Below are 22842 nucleotides of genomic sequence, written 5' to 3'. Positions count from 1 at the left end.
TTAATGTGACGCAATGTTGTGTCGGACTCTGATTGGTCTTTGATCCTCATGAAGGATAATGTTTGGCTAAGCGGTAAATTTGAAAACAACCCGTCGTTGCAAATATGCAGTTATCGGAGCGGGGCTAGTTAGCGTTTAAAAAAAGACAGTATCTTCAGCTATAAGGGGTTAATAGTTTTATTAAAGAGTTTTAAATGAGTCTAGTTTAACCGTAAACGTTGACCCTCGGACTTTTTGTGTTCAACAGGAAGAAACCATGGACATCAACTCTTATTTTCAGTAAGTAGCATGCTAGCATGTCAGAGAGTGCATTAGCCAAGATATTGTTTATGATCCGTAGGTCCCCTTCACTTTGTTTATTGTTTTTCTCACATGGTGTTTTATAGTGCCATCTCTCTAACAGAGTTGTGTAATTTCCTTCTCTATCTAAACTTGTACAGTAATGAGAGCTAATTAATATGTAGCTGGCTGTTGCTAACGTTACTTCACACAGTGTTTGAATGTTTACAATATGCTATGTAAAGATTTATTACATGAAGAGTGCACCACCACACATCTTCCATCTTTATTTGACCCTCTAACTCTAGCACTCTCTATTCCAATTATATTTTATCTATTTGTTTACTTGACCCTCTAAAACTTGCTCTCTATTAGTTTTCTAACTGATTGTTTTCTAAAAAAAAAAAAAAAGGCCTTCTAACAGTAGCCTTCTCTCTCTCTCTCTCTATATATATATATATATATATATATATATTATAAACAAAGCTTGCTAAGTTACGTGTACTGTGCTAGTCTAACTGAGACTACTTGTAGCACTTGCATATCATTACCCTTTTGTTGGGTCCTCATTTGTACATTGCTTTGGATAAAAGCATCTGCTAAATGTAAATGTAATGTGTTTGACTTCTAGGGCCTTTGAGGCGAGTGTGCGCGGCTATGCTGGAGATGACCCGTTAGATCCTTGGGATAAGTAAGAACATCTTTAATGTCTTTGATGGTTATAAAACGAGCCCAGTTTCTGCCCGTTACACACACTTGGTTTGTGCTGTGGCAGGTTTGTGCAGTTTCTGGATAGCAAGCTGTCGCTGGAAGAGGGGAAGGGCATGTCTGTGGTGCTGGAGCGCCTGGTGCAGACCTTCCTTCAAGATGAGCGATACCACAACGACCCGCGATACGTCGCTCACTGCATCAGATGTGTAGGTTCACTCGCATTCTCTCACAGTCACTGCTTTGAAGTTAGTGACTTGCTCTTGGAGATGAACGCAGTGCTGCCTCTCTGTGCAGGCCAATTTCTGCAGCGATCCCATCGAGGTGTACAGCTATCTGCACGGCCGGGGCGTGGGGACGCAGACGGCGGCACTCTATGTAGACTGGGCCTATCAGTTTGAGAAGAGAGGTCAGCTGTCCCAGGCTGAGATGGTGTACCAGAGAGCTCAGGAGAACAAGGCTCAGCCACAGGACAGTGTGCTGCAGCAGTACATGTGAGTGAGCCAGAAAGGCCCGGGAGCATCAGCCTCTGCTGAGGAGTTTATTAAAGGAACACTTCACCCAAGTATAAAAATTCTGTCTGAAGCTGTGTGAGCGGTTTTTTTCTACTGCTGAACACAAAAGATATTTTGGAAGGTAGTGGCTACCATCCGCTGTTTGGTCACTCATATTCTTCAAAATACAGGGCTCTACGTTTACTTTTTCTTTTAGGAGTGCTTGTGCTTCTAATTTAAAAAATTTAGAAGCACCTTTTAATCAATAATCAAATTCTGAGAAAAAAATTAACCTTCCTATTACAAGGTGATATTTGACTCCTTAAAGTGATTTGCAGGGAATTGTTTTTACCTTTTGTAATGGCATTTTTCTAACTTTATTAAAAATGTCATCTTTTGTCAAATTCAAAAAAAATATAAGCTTTTTAACATTTTTAATTAAAACAACAGAATAAGAAGTAGAATAATTTACTAATAAAATTAAATCAGTATTTAAGAAATAAAGTTGTACTACAGAGGTGGCGCAGAAGAACACAAGAGTGGCTTGTAGGTGTATTTTCAGACATTTAATGAGGCTCAGAGGTCGCAGGAGTGCAATTAAATTCATGTTGAGGTTAATGTTTTAAATATACAATTTTGAATATAGAAATATTAAATGATTTAAATAACAAAAGATACTTTACAAATTAAATTAAAACTGCCAGCTGGTGGCGGCAAATCACTGATTTTATCAGTAAATCATTCATTTATTTGATTCGTTCGAACGGCCGATTCATTCAGGAACGAAGCATCTGACTGTCTTTATGAATGGAGAATTGAATCATTGACTCGATAGATTCATTTAAAAATGCAGTTCATTCATAAACGAAACACTGCTGTGTTTGAATGGAGATGCGCAGCGGCTCAGATGTGACTTTGTCTGAAACTATTTTCATTGACGAAATAGAGCAAAATAAGGCAATGGTGTTGTAGTCAGACAATATAAGTCACTTAATATTAACTTCTTGTTTAATGAACTGTTGTATTAAATCAATATCACATTTGCAAGCTGTCACTCTCACAAAATTCCATTATAATCAACGCAGCTCTCCACACTGCACAGTGAATCTCTTATTTACACTCGGTCTACACTTTGTTTGCTATAATAAGAGGATACGTCTGTGATACATTACTCAACGCTGCAATAACACACAAGTACATTAGAAACCTTTGAATCTCCCTCAGCGCAAACACACATATGCTGATCGGGTCAGTTGCACAGGTGCTCTTAAATATTTTTTCATAGTCGCACGCAGTAGTTTTCAATGGTCGCACTGTAGAGCCCTGAAATATCATCTTTTGTGTTCCACAGAACAAAGAAACTCAATACAGGTTTGCACCAACATGAGGCTGAACTATCCCTTTAAAATGCATGCATCTTTCAGTAATAAAAATACTGAGCCCCTCCAAGTGTCTTATTGAGCTGTGTTGTGTTTGCAGGGTTTTGCAGGCCCAGATGTCTGTGAGCGCTCAGACAGCAGCATCAGGTAAGAGTAGCTTGTGCTTGTGGTCCGTCACTGGTTATGCTGTGAGCGAGGAGAGTAACCTGTACACTGATGTCTCATATAATAACTCAGATCATGTGCGGCAGCCTCTGCAGAACTCGCAGCTGGTGAACCAGAACCCCAGACAGAGAGACGCTGCTCAGGACCAGCGCAAGGTACAGCTCCCGTCTACTACTGCAGATCTCCAGGTCATCAACGGTTCAATCAAAAATCTGCTATTTACTCGTGTCATTCAAAGCTGTATTACTAGCTGATGTGTGTGGAACAAACAGAGGTGAATAGTACGCTGGGGGTTCTGAGGTGTGGGAAAATATGTTGTTCAGTGCTAGTCAGCTGAAGCTAAAAAGCAAGTCTTTAAGTCTTAATTTAGAAAAATTTAGCTTAAATCAGAGCACAAAGTTTTAAATTCATATCTTGGTCAGTATTTTTGTTTTGTTTTCCAGTACAAATCCTTAATTCAAGACACATTTACTCACTCAAGGTTTAAACTGAACACATGAAGTCTTGTTTTCTGAGAAATTGAACAAAATTAAGTAAGTTTATGCTTAAAATAAAAACTATTATCTGGCAATGACATATGAAAACTTGATTTCATTTGATTTGCTTTATTATTAACCCATTTTTTTGATAAATTTTCCATCAAACAGGCATCTTATTTAATCATTTTGCTTAAAGTAAATTTATCTTGATTTGAGAGGCTTTAGATATTTGCACTAGAATATGTGTGTTTCATCTTGAGGAACAAACTTCATGCATGTTTTTTATTTTATTTTAATGGAGATCTCTTTCTTGATGCTCTAGTGTGCGTTTTGTTTTTATGCAGTCGTGCACAGGAGAGCAGTGAGTGCAGTCAAGATCTTTGCTAATTGATAAATTACTTTTAATTTTTCACCAAACCAGACAAATAAGTTGCATTGGCTTATTTTATGAGACTTTTTTTGCCATCATTAAAATGTTTACAATTTAAACACAGCATTTCAATAAGCGTGAGGTTTGTTGTTGTTGCAGGATCTGGAAGTGTCCTCTCCTGCTCCTAAAATGGTGCGCATGTAAGTGTTTGATGCTGGATTCATGTTCAATAGTTCATCTCACACCCTGCACTGTCACTAATGAGGTTCAGTAGAGGTTTGTGCAGTGATGATGATGATGATGACAGTGTTGTAAATGATCCCCATTCTCAGAATCTCACGCTCGGAGAATAACCCGGTCCGGACGGCCGGCGGTAACAGCGTGGAGTGTGTGTCCATGTACTGTGTGAATGAGCTGCAGTGTGAGGGATCCGAGCTGTCTTTTGAGGAGATCAGAGCCAGACGCTACTTTGCTAAACGTAGCCAACAGGAGAAACAGCGCCAGCTGGGTGAGAAGACCTTCCCATGCTACACATGCATCGATCAAACAACTTGTAGAAATGTGTCTCTGCATCAGTGTCTCAGCAATGGATGCTCTGCAGTGAATGGGTGCCGTCAGAATGAGAGTCCAAACAGCTGATAAAAACATCACAATAATCCACACCACTCCAGTCCATCAGTTAACATCTGGAGAAGACAAAAGCTGAAACAAATCCAGCATCAAGACCTCCATAATCCATAATAGCGCTTCCTCCAGTGAAGAAGTGTTCTGGTGTGAATCAGGAGAGAAATCTGCAGATCAAGCAGCATTTACAAGACAAAACAGCTCTAAACAAATATGTGGCTGGCTTTTGATGAGAGAGACAACAGCAGATACACTTTTTCACTGGAGGAAGCATTATTATGGATTATGGACTCTGTTTTAGTTAGAAACATCTTAAAGTCCCCCTGTAGTGAAAATCAAATGTGTTGTTTATTTGTCCAAGTGGTATTTTTAATATGCTTTTAGAGAAACCATGTGTGAATCCTTTAATCAACAGAATTGCTGAGTATTTTCTCCTTAACTGTAGTTTCCCAAAGGCTTTCCCAGAAATTTTTTTTTTATTATTTGTCTAATTTGATATTTGCACAATTACTGTTATTAGTCGGTGTTATCATGGTAATGTAGCAGTGATGTATTAGGCCTCCCTCTCTCCATTTGTACAAATGCAACGTGCGGTATTACGCCGGTTTCTCAAGGGAAAAATTAGCTTAGAGATCGCATGCAAAATATACCAATAGTATTACCAGCACAAAACCAAAAATGAAATGGAGCAGGGTGTAGAGTTACATTCAAGCTATTCTAAGGCATGAGAAAATTTTCACAAGACAAAATATTTCAATATGTCATTTTGACATAAGTTTTAAGGGATACAATGTTTGACTACAGGGGGACTTTAATGATGGATTTGTTTCTTACAAACATGCAGCTTTTGTCTTCACGAGACGTTTATTGATGTGTGGATTATTGTAATGTTGATGGGCACTTTATTGACTGGTTGTGAGAGATTGCACTGCATACACTACCGATGGGTCAAATCTAAATGGTGTTTAGTCTCCTACTCCAGGGTGGGTTTTTCGAAAGCAACTATGGTCGCAAGTTCTGTCTTTACAAATGGAGCTCAGTGGAACTTACGCCTGTAGTTAGCTACACACTGAACCTCACATGGACAGACTAGAACCTGTATCTGTGCAGATCTTTTCTTCCATCTCTTATTTGGTTGCTGTAATGTCTGTTGTTGATCAGCTGAGAAGCAGCACAGGCTTTGGGAAGAGGAAGAGGAGGTGAGGAAGATGAAGCAGCTCTTGGATGATCTGGAGAAGAACGTGACTCTACAGCCAGCAGAGCAGAGAAATCCAGCAGCGGCTTCTCTTACGGTAAATATCTCGTTCTGACTAACACACCCTGCAGTAGGGATGGAAGTGAGGAAGGTTTCCCACCGTGTTACCAATTACATTACTGCATGTCATGTGCGCGGCTTATGAATGAATAAAATAAAAGATCTGTGGATTTCAATGAATGGTTAGTTTGTTGACCATTTATTATTTTTAATGACAAACACAACAACAAAAATATTTTAAAAATGGAATCCGAGCGCTCTCTGACCCTCCATAGACAACAAGGGCACTACGTTCAAGGCTCAGAAAGGTAGTAAGAACATCGACAATCTGACTGTCCTTGCCATCTGTGGAGGGTCAGAGAGCGCTCGGATTTCATCAAAAATATCTTAATTTGTATTCCGAAGATGAACGAAGGTCTTATGGGTTTGGAACGACATGAGGGTGAGTAATTAATGACAGAATTTTCATTTTTGGGTGAACTATCCCTTTAATGGGGCACAGTGTGAGCACCAAACCAAATCTCTAGGAGCTCATGACTGAAAATCTTCATCCCTACACAAATGAAGTTGACTTGAATAATTCTTCCTCCACACATGTAGTTCTCGGTTTCATTAGCAGAAGTTGTTTCAGAGAGTGTAGAAGTAATTACACTTTGAATGTCTTTATGATAATGTGCAGGGAGCGGCGTTACACCAGGTTGAAGCCCCTGAGCCGGTGTGGTCCTCCAGGCCTCAGACAGGACTGCAGCTCCAGACGGAGCTCTCCGCAGGGCATGCTGGGACACGGGACAACAGTGTAGCCGAGTCAAGCCATCCACTGACGGCTTCGTTACCCAGTGCAGCCTGCGAGAGTCTGCTGGGACAGATGGACCGAGCGCCAGAGAGCACAGCAGTGCCATGCCACAGCACGTCCCTGATCCAGAGCGACAACACCGCGCCGTGAGTGCCAACCACACCACATCATCTGCACTGACTCGCTTCACGGCTCATGGAACGGTTCATCCAAAAATTAAAAATTACATTAAAAGGTCCTCACCTTCAGGCCATCCCAGATGTAAATGGGCTGTTTGTTCATCATATTTGGAGAAATGTGTCATTCTATCACTTGCTCAGCAATGGATCCTCTGCAGTGAATGGGTGCCGTCAGAATCCATAATCCGTAATAACACTTCCTCGAGTGGAAGAGTTGTCACATCAGTGTTGTCCTCCGAACAATGAGCAAATTAAAGGGCTGTGGGGAAAAATTATATAACTTATGAGTCTAGGTCATGTTCTACATTACCAAGGTATACCTTATGAACCTTAGATTATAAAACAAGTGTTTGTTCACCGTTTGACAACAGAAGGACTGTTCAGATCACAAAATTATAAATTGTGCTACAAATTGTAGGGCTCTATTTAAAAAAAAAAAATACAAAATTTAAATGGGAAAATAGGGGAGTTTGGCTGTACTGCTCAGTAACTTAGTCTTGCAACATAGTCTTAATTAGGGATTTATTAGGCGCACGCACCTGGCCCGGTCTGTGTTTGCTAGTGGTGCCGACCACAAACGCAGTTAAATTCGGCATGCCGGTTAAAAAAAGTGTCCGAGTTACGTCCGACTTGCTCTGATGTCATGCTGATGTGCACCAAAAAACTCTGGCGACGGCGAGGCGGCTGTGTCGGATTGCTCTCCACCGACTGTGCTGATCAAAAGCATGATGGAAACAACTGACAACACAGCTTAATGCTCATTGGTTCAGACAAACGTGATACTGCGTTCTCTTCTAAAGTTTTATTTCATGTGATTTTTTTTTTTTTGTGTTTAAATTATGCATTAATATTCCTAGGGGTGGGCGATATAACCAAAATCTTATATCACGATATGATTAATTTTATATCACGATGATATATATCACAGTATAGTAATTTTTTTTCTTTTAAAAAGGTTTTTATGATATTAAAATGTTTGATACCATAGAATTTTTATAATCCTTGTCACCAATGTCAATATCAAACTAATACAAGCCTAAAAATAGAAAAAAAAACAAAAAAACTCAAGCTCACTGAAAATAAATAAACAGTCAGTGATGAAATAAGTATAAGAAACTAATAATAATTGCAAGCAATAGGACAAAAAAACTACAATAAATAAGAAACGCTACATACATTGTGTAAATTAATTAGTCTTCACTGTGTTAATTATATATATATATATATATATATATATATATATATATATATATATATATATATATATATATAATATGACATTATTTATTATTATTATTTCTTCTTATTAAAGTTACAAAAGTGATTTAGTCAAGAGCAGTGAGAGATTTTCTAGCAATGTGCTATGATTAATATGAATGGCAGACAGAACGAATATTGGACAGCTTCCCCTTTAAGACCGTGCGGATCCAATATATTGTTACATATGCATTTTCTCTTTTAGCTGTTTCCTCTCTCTTAAGACCTAAATCGCTGTCTTTGAGGATACTTGCCAAGATGGGGATTCTGACGCATATAAGTGTGTTTATGTAATCGTTCAAAGTCAATAAAGCGGCAAAAAAAAAAAAAGCGCGGTCCTCTCACAGAAACGGAGACGGCGCACGCATATAGCTCTGTTGTTTGTGTTTCAATGGCTTAAAATCGGTTGTTTTAAAACTGCAGTGCTTAAAAACGCGTGTCCATGCTACAGATGTAGTCCCTCGTTTAGGAACGAGCTCCTCGTTTTGTTCTGGTCGTTCTCCACCTGGTTCTGTCTCCGCTTCACGTCCGTGGTGGTGTGTAAAGATCGCACTCATCCAAATTATTAAAAGTATTACCGGAAACAATGTATTTTGCCACACCACGAAATAAACGATAGAACATAATATGAAATGATAGACTTTTTATTTCGTCCATCCGATATATATCGTCATATCGCACAGCCCTAAATATTTCCAAACACTATGACAGTGCGATCTCTGTGTGAGATGTGATTGTTGTCATATTTCTAATCTAAAATATGTTTGTATTAAACTAAAAATGGATGATAAATACACATTTCGTATGGAATTAAATAGGAAGCACTTTGAGTGTCTTGTTAATCATATTTATATTCATTTAAAAGCAACATAACTGAAATGATATCATGTTTATCAGCAGCACAGCACATGAGTGAGAATGACTCGATATCTGCCTTTGATCTCATTGGTATCTGTTCCACTTCGAGAGGGCAGAACTGTCCGTCTTGACTGTGTTTATTTCACTCCTCCCCTCACTGCAGCCGCCTGCTCTCCCTACATTACAGAAGAGGCGCATCTCAAACAAGCCTGATGCATTGACCAGTGCAGACGTGAGCCATGGCGGAGTACACTACCCCTAAAAACTTAAAGGATGTTAGGATATTACCACAACATTACTCTTAGGACAATACAAACTATTAATTTTTTTAATGAATATGACTTAACCTGATGGAGGACGTGCTCAGTCATTCAGGCAGTCTCTCTCTCGCGTGCTGTTAGGCATGTTTTGTCCCATTGATCGTCCTCATCCTCGTCATCCTCAATAAATAAAAGACTTCTTCATGCTAGGGTGTCGGCGGTGAATCCAGTAGAGAGAAATCCCCCACAACTAACTGCAAACTGGCATTCAACCAGTGTTGGGTGTTACTCATGTTACGAAGTAAACATGAGCACTGCACGTTTCAAAATCAAAACCCGGTGCGGGTGTTTTTATATCATACCCTTGTCACATGGAGACGCCGTCAACATGCAAAGGATCATGGGGCCCGTAGTGTCCATCAGTACCCTTCGAATTCCTTCATTTCGTAGGGCCCTTATTAGTGGCCAGTTTTGAGCACTTTGGTTTGGAACGACCCTTCAATATGGCGGTCATGATTGTTTTCACTCCAAAGTGCCCTTCAGAGGGTGATTCGGAACGCACTGTTGCGTAGATGGACTTTGCTGTAACGTTTGTTGTTGCCGTTGAAACCGTCTATTGCATTCGAATATGTGAAATTTTATTTATTTTTTTAAATGTTTTTTTATGAAATGAATGAATGCACTTTGTGTGAAAGTATAAGAGTACTTGGACTGAAGCCCGAACTCTTGTGATGATCTGCTGCTGGAGTAGTAACGTGTGTTTCTCTGTCTGTAGTGAAGCGTGTGCTCGGGGAGACGCGGATGTGATTGCAGACAGTGAGTATGTCTCCTCATGAACACACTGACCCTAGAGCTGCTGTTTGTGCTCTCGCTCACACTCTCTCTCTCTCTCTCTCTCTCTCTCAGCATCATGTAGTGGGTTCAGTCACTCCCATGTCACTCCAAACACATCTCTGGGTTTCGCTCACGCCACACCATCCCGAGCTCTTCCTTCTCCCACTGTGAACACACGGGAGGCTTTGGGTAAGAACACTCTCACTCACACACACACACACACACACACACACACGCGTGCGCCTGAGATCACGCTGTGTTTCCGTGTGGTTGATGTGTGTTGTTCTGTAGGTGTGATCATGGACATGTTTCAGGCTCCCACCCTGCTCCAAGAGACCATGTTCAACAGCTTCGTTCTGCCGGAGGACAGTTTTGAGAAGAGCTGCAGAATCAGTATGTCCTGTTCTCACACACACACGTTCGTTTTTGTGAAAAGTGGGGACATCCCATAGGCGTAATGGTTTTTATACTGTACTTACTGTAGGTGCTATTGCCCTACACCTAAACCTACCCCTTACAGGAGACTTTCTGCTATTTCAGATTTTCAATACACTCCATTCTGTGTGATTTATAAGCGTTTTGAAAAGTGGGGACATGGAGTAATGTCCTGAAAAGTCACCTTCTCCTTGTAATACCTGTCATACCTTTGTCATTATACACATCTATGTCCTGTCACAAAACACACACACACACACACACACAGATTTTACAATTTATTTTTAGTAAGTATGGTCCAGAGCTCCAGACTGTGACCAAATGTTTGTATTTTGCAACCTTTTTCCTGCTGGATAGGAATATAACGATTCACTCAACTCACGATTCAATTTTCTCACGTTTTTTTTTTTTTAACAAAATGAGATTGAAGACATTATACAGTAAATGAGAAGGTGTCCTTCTATTAGGCTATTGCTGCACGTTTCTTTGTGAAATTGAAATATAACAACTAAATTGAAATTTTAAAACAAACCTCAAATCAAATAAGTTACACAAATAAAACAAACTAAGGCTTTGTCTGTGCTCTTTCCATTTAAAATGAGGCAACCACTGCATTTTAATCATCATCCAAACTAAGATGCAGCGTACATGCAGCATGAGCTGTTTTTAATATGAATTAGATTGTATCGTTTCAAAATCTGAAGCAAAAACAGAACGGTCTGACTTCAGTTTTGTGTAACTATATATAAAACACATCAGAAGGAAGCAGCAGACGAGCTGAATGAGATGCAGGTTCACTCTCTGCCAGCAGGTGGTGCGATTTGTTTGGCATAAACTGATTTGAATCGTCACGTTTGAATCGATTTTCAGCCGGCTCGTGGTTCGTTACATCCCTACTGCTTGAGGAACTAAGTTAGTCCTGCTGGTTATAACTGATTGTGTTGTGTTGTTCAGGCAGCGCCCCCTCATGTGTTAAAGCTCCCAGCACGACTCCATTCATGATTTACCAGGACAAAGATGAGCAGGAGAATGGAGGGTGAGATGAGGCCTTCGCTCATGCACAGATGTGAATGCTTTCTGTAAGACAGTGCTCTGACCGTGTTCTCTCCATCTGTCCTTCAGTTCTGACCAGGACCGCAGCGAACCGCCGCAGAGCCGAGTACTGATGGAGATCCCAGTGTCCAAAGCCAATGTAAGCTCTGTTCTCCGCTGTAGAGTCATAGAGGCCAGTAATCACGCTGATGTTTGCCAGTCTGTGCTGCCGCCTTGACGCTGTTTGTCTTTATTAGGACACTCCGGTCAGCGCAGAGTCTATGACGGATGAGAGTACCATGTGGGGAGCGCGTAACGTCTCTGTAGGCCCGTGTCCCAACCACACCCGTGACTTCGCCCTGTCCGCTCATCTGGTGTCCACGCCGCTCCACCCTCACGCGCCACACTCATGGGACATGGAGCAGGACCGAGGTATTCAGCTGCTGCATATCACACCGCCTTATTAACCTGCTACTCTTGAGTGCTCTGTGTTGATCTGAGACTGTGCTCTCTCAGAGGAAGCTGCAGGGGTCGGGGCCATCAGCGGCTCGGAGGAAAACCCGTACATGCGACAGCCCACCAAACTCAGGTATCATCCTCACTGAACTCAAGCATTTCACGCATACAGAAGACTTGGATATGGTCTGTAGTGTAGCGTATCTGCCTTATTTTGCGAGTAGGAAATAAGCTGTTTCCTGTGAATTTGTGAGATGGATAATAGTGGTTGGCTTTGTTTAGCAAAAAGATAATCGCACAACTATTTGTGCTACAAACCAGTGTGTTTGATCATTTAAAATATAGCAACAGATAGAACCTCAAGCAGCATGAAGGACTGTTTGGCGGATGGCACCGGAATCCTTGCAAATGCCCGTTTTTGTCCATTTTTATGTTAAAAATAAGGTGGATGCTGTAGAATGTTTAAGTAGTGTGCTGTGCTAAACATTTCTGCACAGAATTAGTCTCGGAATTTTTTTTTACTTTTTTGTTCTATGATGACTGCATCCACTGAATTAACAACAGATCATATAATGATGGAATGAAATGAAAATTCTGGGCTGAAAGCAAAAATAAATGTTATTTATTAATCAGTTAAATTAATGAACAAATCTATTTAATAATAAATGCTCTAATAAAACTTGTGCGGACAAAACCCAAGTTTTTATCAACTTTCTAATAACGCAATTATGTTTCTACTTCAGTGTGTTGTTGAAATATAAACATTTAAACAGTGGCTGTAATAACTTGTTTTCATGACAGATTTATTCAAACATACATTAAATGAACAAGTAAAGTGAAAATATAATGTGTAAATATAGTGCATGCATATATTTATCAAAATCCTCTCTCTAGAGTTATTATTTTCTAGCAAACTATTGAGTTTATGGTCATTGAATGTCTTTCCTGAGGTAAATGTGACATTATTGATCTCACGCTGTTTATTGAGATCTTTCTGTGGTTGAAACACTGAGCGATTACATGAGATGATTCATTTCAGTAAGTTGTTCTGTTTCTTTGAATGAATCCAGCACTAGTGTCACACAGCGGACACATCTACCTGTTGTAGTTTATCCATGTTGTGTGCACAAAATAGACACTGACAGCCAAAACGGCATCGGAGAGACGCCAATGAAACGTCACTGTCTCTGCCTTTGATTTCAGCCTGTTTGAGATGAGCGTTTCTGTGCATCTCTAATATCATAGCAGTGCTAGTGTTGTGTTCTGCTGTAGCTGATGGCCGGTGTCTGGTTTGCGTGCAGTCCGATCATGGAGCAGAGTCCGGCGGAGGAGAAGCCATCAGAGCTGGCGGAGTGCAGCATGCGCGCTCAGGGCACTATTGTTGGGGAAGGGGTGTCGTTAGCTCAGCCGAGCCAAGGGCTTTCTCTGGCCCAGCTCAGCCAAAGCTCCTGCAGCAGCAGCAGACACCCCCTGGCTGCCCTGTCCTTCCCCGAGCACACGGCCCTGAGGAGCAGCACCAGGCCGAGCTGGAGCGTTTATCAGAGCCCAGAGAAAGAGACGGACGCTCCGCGGGATCCAGACGCAGCTGGTGCTCTCCTCCTGCCCAACAGCTCCTTTCACAGGCGCCAGTCGGGGAAGAAGCCATCGGAGGAGAACCAGGATGTCCCCATGAGTCCGGAACCGCACTGGTTCCAGACCAGCAACTCGACTCTCGCAGCAGAAGCAGATCTCGACGTCATGAAGAGTCCTCCTGCGGTCTCTGGAGTCACCCAGGCCGCCTGGACCATCTACCAGAGCCCTGAGACCGCTCCTGAGACGGACCTGCTGTGGGCGGTGGGCCCCGAGCTCGTGGCAGACCAGGATTTAGATGTGCTCTCCGCTCTCGAGGAGGGAGATGTTCTGCTTCCCAAAAAACCGCTCCAGCGGCGCAAATCAGGGCTGAAAGCGCTGCAGGCGCTGCACGAGTCTCTCCTGATGAGTCCAAAGCAAGCCCCTGAACCGGCTCAGGGGGAGCCCATGAGTCCGGCCCCGGCACCGGGTCTAGACTGGTTCAGCAGCCCTCAGCGGCCGAGTGAAGCGCAGAGCTCCAGGACCGCAGAGGCTCCCTCGAGCCCCATGGACACATCCAGAGCAGGTACGAGTGACTCGCACTACAGATGCACGATTAATCGTTAAAGATCGCCATCTCCATTCAGACACACATGCAATCTCATTTCTAAACGACAACGATTCGCCTGTGTGTTAAACCTTTAAAAAAGATCAGAACATTCAAATCTGTTCGCGCTGCCGCTGACACAGAGAGCAGTCAGCATGTTTAGGTAAGAAACGGCTTCACAGTCTTTTCAACTACATCACATTAGTTCTGTTTTACAGTCATTCATATTATCACACAAATACTGGGATGAAAGTTTATAGTTCAGATATAAACACTGACTTCTAGTAAATGAGACATTATTTAGTGGAGTTGAGAATCGTGATCTCTGTTTGAGACAGGAGATGGTGATTCTGAATCGGTCCAGAATGGCGCAGTGCTCAGGTGTGTGTGGCGTGTGTCCTGCGAGGTGCTCATCGTGTGCTTGTTTGTGCAGGCTGTGTCCAGCTGCTGTCTGACCCCTGGGATGAGGAGCTGATGGTGTCTCTGCTGTCCGGCCTGCAGCCTCCTCTCTCCTCCCATCCCAACCTCACCGTCTGGAGCGGCCGCCTGCCCACCATCACGCCCAAGATGACTGTCCAGATCGGTACGAGTGGCGCACATCACTTTTATGAGCGGCTTCATGTTTTGATCTGTTTTAAAGTCTGCCATTCAAAAGCTTGGGATCAGTAAGATTTCTTATGCCAATCAAGACTGTATATATTTGATCAAAAGTACAGGAAAAAACAAATTTTGTGAAATATTTTGCAATTTAAAATAAGTTTTCTATTTTAATATACTTTAAACTAATTTATTTCTGTGACGCAGCTGTATTTTCAGCATCATTACTCCAGTCTTCAGTGTCACATGATCTTCAGAAATCAATCGTAATATGCTGATTTATAATCAATGTTGAAAACCGTTGTGCTGCTTCATATTTATCTTCGTTAATCAACTTCGTTGTTATTTATCTATGCTTGTAATTTGTTCTGGTTTTTTTTAGGCTAGTAGTTTTTGCTGTGGTATTGAAGCAGTACTTCAAGTGTTCTTTAAGTAATAAATGGAAAGCAAACACAGTTGAACCAACTTAATTAATCAAGGTGTTCAGAGTTTTTCTTGCTGATCCTAAAAACGATCCAATCCCGGACTCAAAAACCACAATATGATCCAAATTGTGAGTTTTGTGATCCGTTTAGCCGCTGGTGGCTGGTGGAACCACAGCTCTTGTTGGTTGTTGTTGTTGTTGTTTTCTCTGATCTCCAGGGGCCAGTTGTTCAAAAGTGATCTGATTGGATTCTGGCCATCGGATTGGATCAAACCTTGAAAATGGGTTTTTCAAAAGAGAAAAAGGATTCTGAATTCAGAATCCAATCTTGGTTTTGATCTGGATTAAATCCTTTGTTCAAAATGTTTTAGTAAGATTGGGATACTTATGATCCAAAAAAACAAACTGTATTATTCTGATCCCAGCAGAAGGGTGGATTTCAGGAACAAAAATGTCATATAACTTTAAAACTGGTCCAAAAAATACAACATTTGTAACGTGATGTATCTCCATATCCCCAAACAGCTGTCGATATCAAACCAAAATATTATTTTACATTTAAAATTTTATTTTTTTATTTTTATTTATTTTTTTAAATCGCTGATCTGATCATCAGTGTTGGACCAGTCAGAAGTAGTTATGTGTGTAAATGCAATGCAAAACATTTTTTCCTCCATCAGCATGTCCCTTTAGGGGCTCCGTAGAGCACTAGTAACCCAGATCTGGAAATCTGAAAAAGTGTGTATCTGGATCAGGGTGATCCAATCCAATTTTGCTTTGAAAAACCGGCACAAAAGTAAGATGGGTTTCCTGATCCTGGATAACAAAACATGGGATTTCCAGATCATTCTGATCCAGATGAAACGTTCTGAGTCTCTGTCCAATCAGATCTGAGTGCTACACGGCTCTCCTCACATAATGCTTGAGTGAATGTCCCTGTGTCTCCCTCAGCCGGAGAGTCTCTGCGAGTGGACTGTGTTCTTGGACAGGGAGCGTTTGCCACGGTGTACCAGGCCACCAACCTCACGAGCACACACAAACTCTTCCTGAAGGTAATGAGAGCACACACACATCTGATCCGCAGGTGCTAGTGACCTCAGAAAACACCTGTAAATTATTTGTAGTGACTGCAAATGAGCGAGCACAAACATCACATTTACACTGCAGGTCTTGATGAACAATTCCCATGTTGTGACTATATCAGATTTTTTTTTTTTTTTTTAAAGTGACGCGTATCTGATGTGTGCATTTTACACTGCACTTGGTGAAACAAACCAAAAATAGCATATGACATCACGATAGTACATTGAGTTTATTTATTGACATGTAATTCATATAGAAATGATTTTAATACAATAGTTGCATCTATACATCAAAATAATTTAGTACAGATTCTTCAGGACAGTGATGTACGCAGCTCTGCTGAAAGATTGCGAGTGGAATAATACTCATGTGGTAGATATTTAAGCATGTTACAGCTTCTGGTTTCTTGCTCATTAAAACCAAATGCGTTGATCAGTGATTGTATATGAAGGGCAGGGACATGTTTGTGTGCATTTTATTTTGTGGTTTCATTGGTTGTCTGTGCACGAGCCACCGTTCAGCGTGATTTCAGAAGCAATACATTTCAACTAAATGAATACTCTGCTACTCAACTAGAGAGGTTTAATTTGTTACAGGTATGTCTGTACCGCACAATGCAAAAAAACAAAATAAAAACTCACTTTTCAATGACATAACTGGGTCACTTGCACCATGCAGTGTAAATACAGCCCTAAACTCACGGTTACAGCATGATGTTCTGCGTTGGTAGAAATCAATCGAGTAGCATCTTTTCTTGTGATCAGATAGCAGCTATAGCTTCTGTTTGTTCCTGATAGGTGCAGAAGCCAGCGAACCCGTGGGAGTTTTACATCGACAGCCAGCTGAACACGCGTCTGCAGCCCGGTGTGCGGCACCTGTTCAACACCATATACTCCGGCCACCTCTTCACCAACGGCAGCGTGCTGATCGGAGAGCTGCACAACTGTGGCACGCTGCTGGTGAGGCACGCTTTCACTGTCCTCAGATCAACCTCCAGTTTGACTGGCCAGTAAAGAGCACAGGCTTTTAAAGAACATGGTGTGTTCACGTAGGGGTGGGAGATACACCGGCAAACACGGTTAACTGGTAGCAACTTATCAACCGGTAGAGGTTTTGGACTGTCGTCTTTATCGCCGTTGTGCTCTTACGTCAGGTTGCTGTGCGCCGTGGTCACAACGATGTTCACAAATCACAGTTTGCACACATTAAGTATTGCGGTTTAAAAACAAGTGATTTTAAGCTATTTTAATGCGAACAACAGCACTAAATAATTAGGATTGGGTGTTGTTTGAATTTGATCAATTCCAATTCTTATCAATTCCGTTTGATTCCAATGTGGTTAAAAAAAAAATCAGACATTTAGATATTAAATGTATTTATTCTGTCTCTCTTTTTGCAAAATATTTAATTGCTGCTGAATACCATGAAGAAAAATCAGCCGGCTCAATTAAGAGCTGTTTGTGTGCAAAATAGAGCTGCATGATTCTGGATAAATTGAGAATTTTTTTTTTTTTAAAGAAGGTTGTAGTTCTCTCTCAATTCTGAAGAGAAAAAATATTAGACAACTAGACAGAACCTCATGGAATGATTCAGTGGCTCTCTCAAGATTTAATTGATTTATTACTGGATGAATCAGTATTTTTAAATGAATCTCTTGAATGAATGATTCAAAGACATATTTTTAACAGCCCCTTTTAGTCAACTTAAAAAAAAAAAAAAAAAAAATGCGCACACAGGAATTGATAGGCGTAATTGAAATTTTTATTTTAAAACAAGTATCGAATTCCTGACCTTAAATTATTATTTTTGCTTGATTGTCCTTGAACAGTTAAAAACAAAATGTCCATCTTTGTAAGTATCCTGGCAAACAGTCATTTAGGTCTCAAGTGAAAGTAAACAGCTGAGAAAGAAAGCGCATGTCTAACAGTAACAAGTTCCATTGGATCTAGATGTTCGGTCTTAAAGGGGAAGCTGCCTAATATTCCTGCTGTCTGTCTGTCATGCTAATCAGACAACCGTCAGAGAAAATCTCTCACTGCTTTTTGTAACTTTAATAAGAAGAAATTTAAAGCCGTGTTGAAAGCAAAAATAACTATCATGATATAAAATGACTCATATCGCCCACCCCTATATTCACGTAATATTTTGATGTAGCCAAAAAGGTTGTGTTTTGATATTTGGCTGCTCATGAATGTGTGTACTCTTTAGAGGATGGTTCCCCACAAAATCAGTGAGTACCGTAGAGCCACAGTTCTCAACCAGGGCTCTCAAGATGATTAAAATGATTTCAGATAAGACAAAACAAGCATTGAAATAAGCTAAACAACCAAAAATCAAGATATTTCTAATTTTATTTCATCCTCTAAACAACTGCTGCTTTTTTTTTGATGAGCCACGAGTCTTAAAAACCTGGGTCTATGAGAGAGCCTGACTTTTAAAAGTGTTTTCTGGATCAGTGCATGCAGGGCTGCTCATCACGACAGCAGGAAAACACAAGCACTGTTAGAGCGAACACAAGCGAATGTCCCTGACCGGTGGTGTTGTCCTGTCTCGTCTCGTCCTCCAGAACGCTGTAAACCTGTACAAGAGCCGCAGCGAGAAGGTGATGCCGCAGCCTCTGGTGCTGTACTTCACCGTCTGCATCCTGCACATGGTGGAGCAGCTGCATCAGGCCAGGATCATACACGCCGACATCAAGCCCGACAACTTCCTACTGGGAGAGAGGTACGTGTTTCCCAGCATGCACTGCAGGAGTGCGGCCGGCGGTCAGGCTGAATGACGTGTGCTGTTGCTCCCGCTCAGGTTCCTGGAGAACGACTGCTTCCAGCAGGATCACCTGGAGCACGGCCTGGCTCTGATTGATCTGGGGCAGAGCATCGACATGACGCTCTTCCCAGAAGGCACTGCGTTCACTGCCAAGTGCATGACTTCAGGCTTCCAGTGTGTGGAGATGCTGAGTGGCCGACCCTGGACCTATCAGGTGAGCACCATTACCTGTGCTGTGCTGCTGTAAATCAGCTCTGTGTTCTCAGTGTGCATCGTGACTCACAGGCTCTTGTTCTGATACCCAGTGCTGGCTAGATTTGCAAACTGTAGTCCAGACTGGGGTTAATGAAAGAACTGCTGCAGCTTTGTGAGTTGATGGAACAATAATGATTGATTAAATCATAAAAATTTAAAATTATGGCTAGCTGTGCATTAAATGTAAACAAAAGTTATTTCTGGTCCTCGAATCTGATTGGCTGGTAAGAGTGCGATATTGGTGATAACAGCTCCTCCACCGTTTGTAATCGTATCACTCCGCTTGTGCTGCTACTTACAGCGAGTGTCATGGCAGACTCCCAGATCCTCTGTCAGGACAGTAAACTGATGCCTCGTTCTATTTATGACGTGCTGACACAAATTTCAAATGATTTTCAATGGTCGCTTTGTTGCGTCCAGTGTAGACAGCCTTTAACTGTTGCGTCCGGTGTAGACACGGTGTTAGTAACAGAGGCTTGGGCTCAGCTTTGAGTCCGTGGCGGAAGGAGGTAGTTCCTACTGCGGCTCAGTGGTAGAGCATTGCGTAAACAGCGCAAAAGGTCATGGGTTCAATTCCTAGGGAACACACATACTGATTTAAAAAGAAAATGTATAGCCTGAATGCACTGTAAGTTGCTTTGGATAAAAGCGTCTGCTAAATTCATAAATGCAGTTCACACAAAAGAGGGCTTTTAAAGACACTTTCTTTTTTTTTAATGCATTTACACACTTGTGCCATCAAACACTTGTAGATGTGAGATGGCTGTATATCGGCACGCTGTGATTGCAGCCATATTTCATGTCTACGAGTGTGATAATTGCTCATTTAATGCATGACATGAAGGCAAAGAACCCTCTCGTTGCTGAGAAATATAACGTATTCACATTCAGTATCAAAGCTATTAATAAGTGTCAGGGCAGCGTTGACGTGTTTGTGTGTGCAGTGCGATCTCTGTGTGAGTGAAAGCAGCACATTAATAGAGAACGGTGATTAAAGTTGGACCTACCTGTGCATTACATGCTTTTAATGCACACCTGCCAGCCAATCAGAGTCGAGTATTCAGACAGTCCATGGTTTAAAGTGATTTATGAGATTCGCGCTCTGTATTTCTGTGTGGTTGGTTTCTGTTTGACTCATGCCTGTCATCCTGCTTTCTAACAGACCGATTATTTCGGCATTGCGGGAACGGTCCACTGTATGATGTTTGGGACATACATGCAAGTTAAAAAGGAAGGTGACGTTTGGAGAACCAATGGAGTTTTCAAAAGGTAACATGCCGGATCATGTGATGGCTAGTGATGAAGCGCAGTTTTGAGGCGAGCGTAATGTTGGTTCTCTCTCTCTGTGTGTGTCAGGAACGTTCACGCTGATCTGTGGCAGGACTTCTTCCACACGCTGCTGAACGTGCCGGACTGCAGCTCTCTGCCGTGTCTGCGCAGCCTTCGCCTGCGACTCGACGCCGTCCTACAGCAGAATTACAGCAGCAAACTGCGCAGTCTGAAAAACAGGCTGGTGGTGCAGATCCTGGAGGCCCGCTCCTCTCGCAGATGATGCTCCGGCTCCCAAAGCTTCAGTCTGCCGGCAACACCGGGGCTTCATTCAGCCGCATTCAAACACTCACTCTCTGTAGAATGACAGACTGATTAGTGTTTTTCATTGCTACTTTCATTTTACTAGATTTTAAATTGTAAAAAAAAAAAAAAGTAAATTAAGCCTTTTGTATATTTCAATAAATCTTGGTTTACAAACCCCCTTGTGTTTTCTTGCAGTTCATCTGTGTCACACAAGATGACGCTGTAGGACAGCTTTATTTGTTAAAAACAAATGCTTGAATCAAGTGTAGATCGCTTTGTAATTAAATAATTAGTTATACAAGATAATTATCCAAAAGCACACTCCCATCGAAGGTGGCCTGTTAACTGGTGGTCAAATAAATGAAACTGTAAAAAAAGATTAGGTTGGTTTAACTGTATTGTAGTATTGTAGCCTATGTTTAATAGTCCAATAAATGTCTGAATTTAATGTGTAGCAGTAATGTGTAGTTTTCTATGGGTGAGATCATGTCCAGGAGTGTGATCCGGATCTCTTCAGAGCGGCTGTGAATGACCGAGGCCCCGGGGCTTTAGCTCTCAGGAGCCGCATGCACTCCCGTACAGATACAGACCCATATATATGCGTGTTCACACAATACATTTTACCAGAACAAGCAGCAATTATGGAGACAAAACAAGCCCACCAATTGCATAAAGCTAATTTCATGCTTTGTGGTATTACAGCGGTACCAGCCGAACAAGCCCTGCTATTTTTATTTTTTTTTTTGCCAGAACATAAGTGAGCCAAATTTAGCGAAAACTTCATTTGGATTAAGAATTACTAACGTGCTATTTATAGAGATGCACTGATTGCATGTTTCCTGGCCAATTCCAATTTCCAGAGTGTGACCTGCCGATTCCAATTTTCTTTCTAAAAACTATAATTGGCAGCATATACAAACACATTCCACCTTTTTAATTAGTACACTGTGTGCAGAATTATTAGGAAAGTTGATATTGTGATCATATTTTTTTTCCAAGAACATTTTACGAATTCCAAACCACATCAATCTTAATAACTACTATTGATTTTGTATTTAATCATTTCTAAGTTATATATAATTGTCCATGAAGGTTGAAAGTCAAAAACTCCTTATTTCAGGTGTGCTGAATTATTAGGCAGGTTTTCTTTTACAGATAAAATGAGCCAAAAAAGAGATTGAACTCAGAGTAAAAGTAAAAAAAAAAAATATATATATATATATATATATATATATTAAATGCCCATGAGAAGGATGCAATACTAATGCAATAATACAATAAAATAAATCAAAGTTAAGGCATGATCATTGGGCAGCGAAATGCTCATCGAGTCAGCAGGGTCAGAAAAAACAGGTGGAGAAGAAAAGACACGTTAACTGCAAAAGAATTAAGAATTAAGGTGAAGAATTAGCTGTGAAACCATCAGGAATCATTTAGTCTCCAGCGCCACCATTTTCCAGAACTGCAACCTTCCTGGAGGCTCCAGAAGGGCAATGTGTCAGGTTCTCAGAGACCTTGCTTGGGTAAAAAATGCTAAAAAATAACCCTCACTTAATAAAAATAACATGCTGAAGTGTTGTGAAATACATGAAGACTGATTTTGTATAGGCTTTATGGACAGATAAGCTGAGAGTGACTCTTGAAGGACCAGCATCACATCCTCTTGTGCCACTGTTTGAAGAATTTATCTTCCAGAATCTGGCAGTAAGTTTTAGGAGCTATTTTTTATTCCTCCATCTATCCTAAAAAGTCTGTCTTGCAGAGATTGACTAAAATGAGCTCCTAAAACTTTTATAGCGCTTTTAACAATACAGATTGTGTCAAAGCACTTAACAGTATCAGATTGGAGGACAGAGTGTCAGTAATGTATAATGATAAGATTAAACACTCAATTTTCAGTTAAAGGCATTTCATTATTGAATTCAGAGATGTCATTGTCTAGCTCAGTTTAGTTTAAATATTATCTGTGCAATCAAATCGACGATAATCGCTAGAAATTAAGTGTCCCCAACTGAGCAAGCCAGAGGCGACAGCGGCAAGGAACCAAAACTCCTCTGAGACAGAATGGAGAAAAAAACCCTGAGAGAAACCAGGCTCAGTCGGGGGTCAGTTCTCCTCTGACCAGACGAA

At 41.2% G+C, this 22842-nt stretch overlaps 1 protein-coding gene across 3 annotated transcripts; it reads left to right on the top strand.

The window, feature by feature from the left end:
* The first annotated feature begins 58 nt into the window (after window positions 1-58).
* On the top strand, window positions 59-21588 carry bub1 (BUB1 mitotic checkpoint serine/threonine kinase). 3 transcript variants are annotated; one of them, XM_058756083.1, is made up of 25 exons: window positions 59-279; window positions 911-970; window positions 1055-1196; window positions 1285-1481; window positions 2961-3007; window positions 3098-3213; window positions 4034-4074; window positions 4207-4382; window positions 5660-5790; window positions 6433-6692; window positions 9876-9916; window positions 10007-10123; window positions 10226-10327; window positions 11324-11405; window positions 11492-11561; window positions 11659-11833; window positions 11918-11990; window positions 13159-13991; window positions 14446-14595; window positions 15985-16085; window positions 16914-17075; window positions 18683-18840; window positions 18919-19096; window positions 20300-20406; window positions 20494-21584. In XM_058756083.1, exons 1-25 carry the CDS (start codon window positions 257-259, stop codon window positions 20687-20689), a joined length of 3738 nt encoding a protein of 1245 aa, XP_058612066.1. In that variant the 5' UTR covers window positions 59-256; the 3' UTR covers window positions 20690-21584. The 3 variants fall into 3 exon arrangements, with proteins under 3 accessions (XP_058612066.1, XP_058612068.1, XP_058612067.1); XM_058756084.1 differs by having other exon boundaries at window positions 60-279; window positions 3098-3180; window positions 20494-21580; XM_058756085.1 differs by lacking the exon at window positions 10007-10123 and having other exon boundaries at window positions 20494-21588.
* Window positions 21589-22842: the final 1254 nt, after the last annotated feature.

This window comes from Onychostoma macrolepis, chromosome 20 (genome assembly GCF_012432095.1).
Source record: "Onychostoma macrolepis isolate SWU-2019 chromosome 20, ASM1243209v1, whole genome shotgun sequence".
Taxonomy (NCBI): Eukaryota; Metazoa; Chordata; class Actinopteri; order Cypriniformes; family Cyprinidae; genus Onychostoma; species Onychostoma macrolepis.
This window is presented reverse-complemented; position numbering and strand designations above follow the sequence as displayed.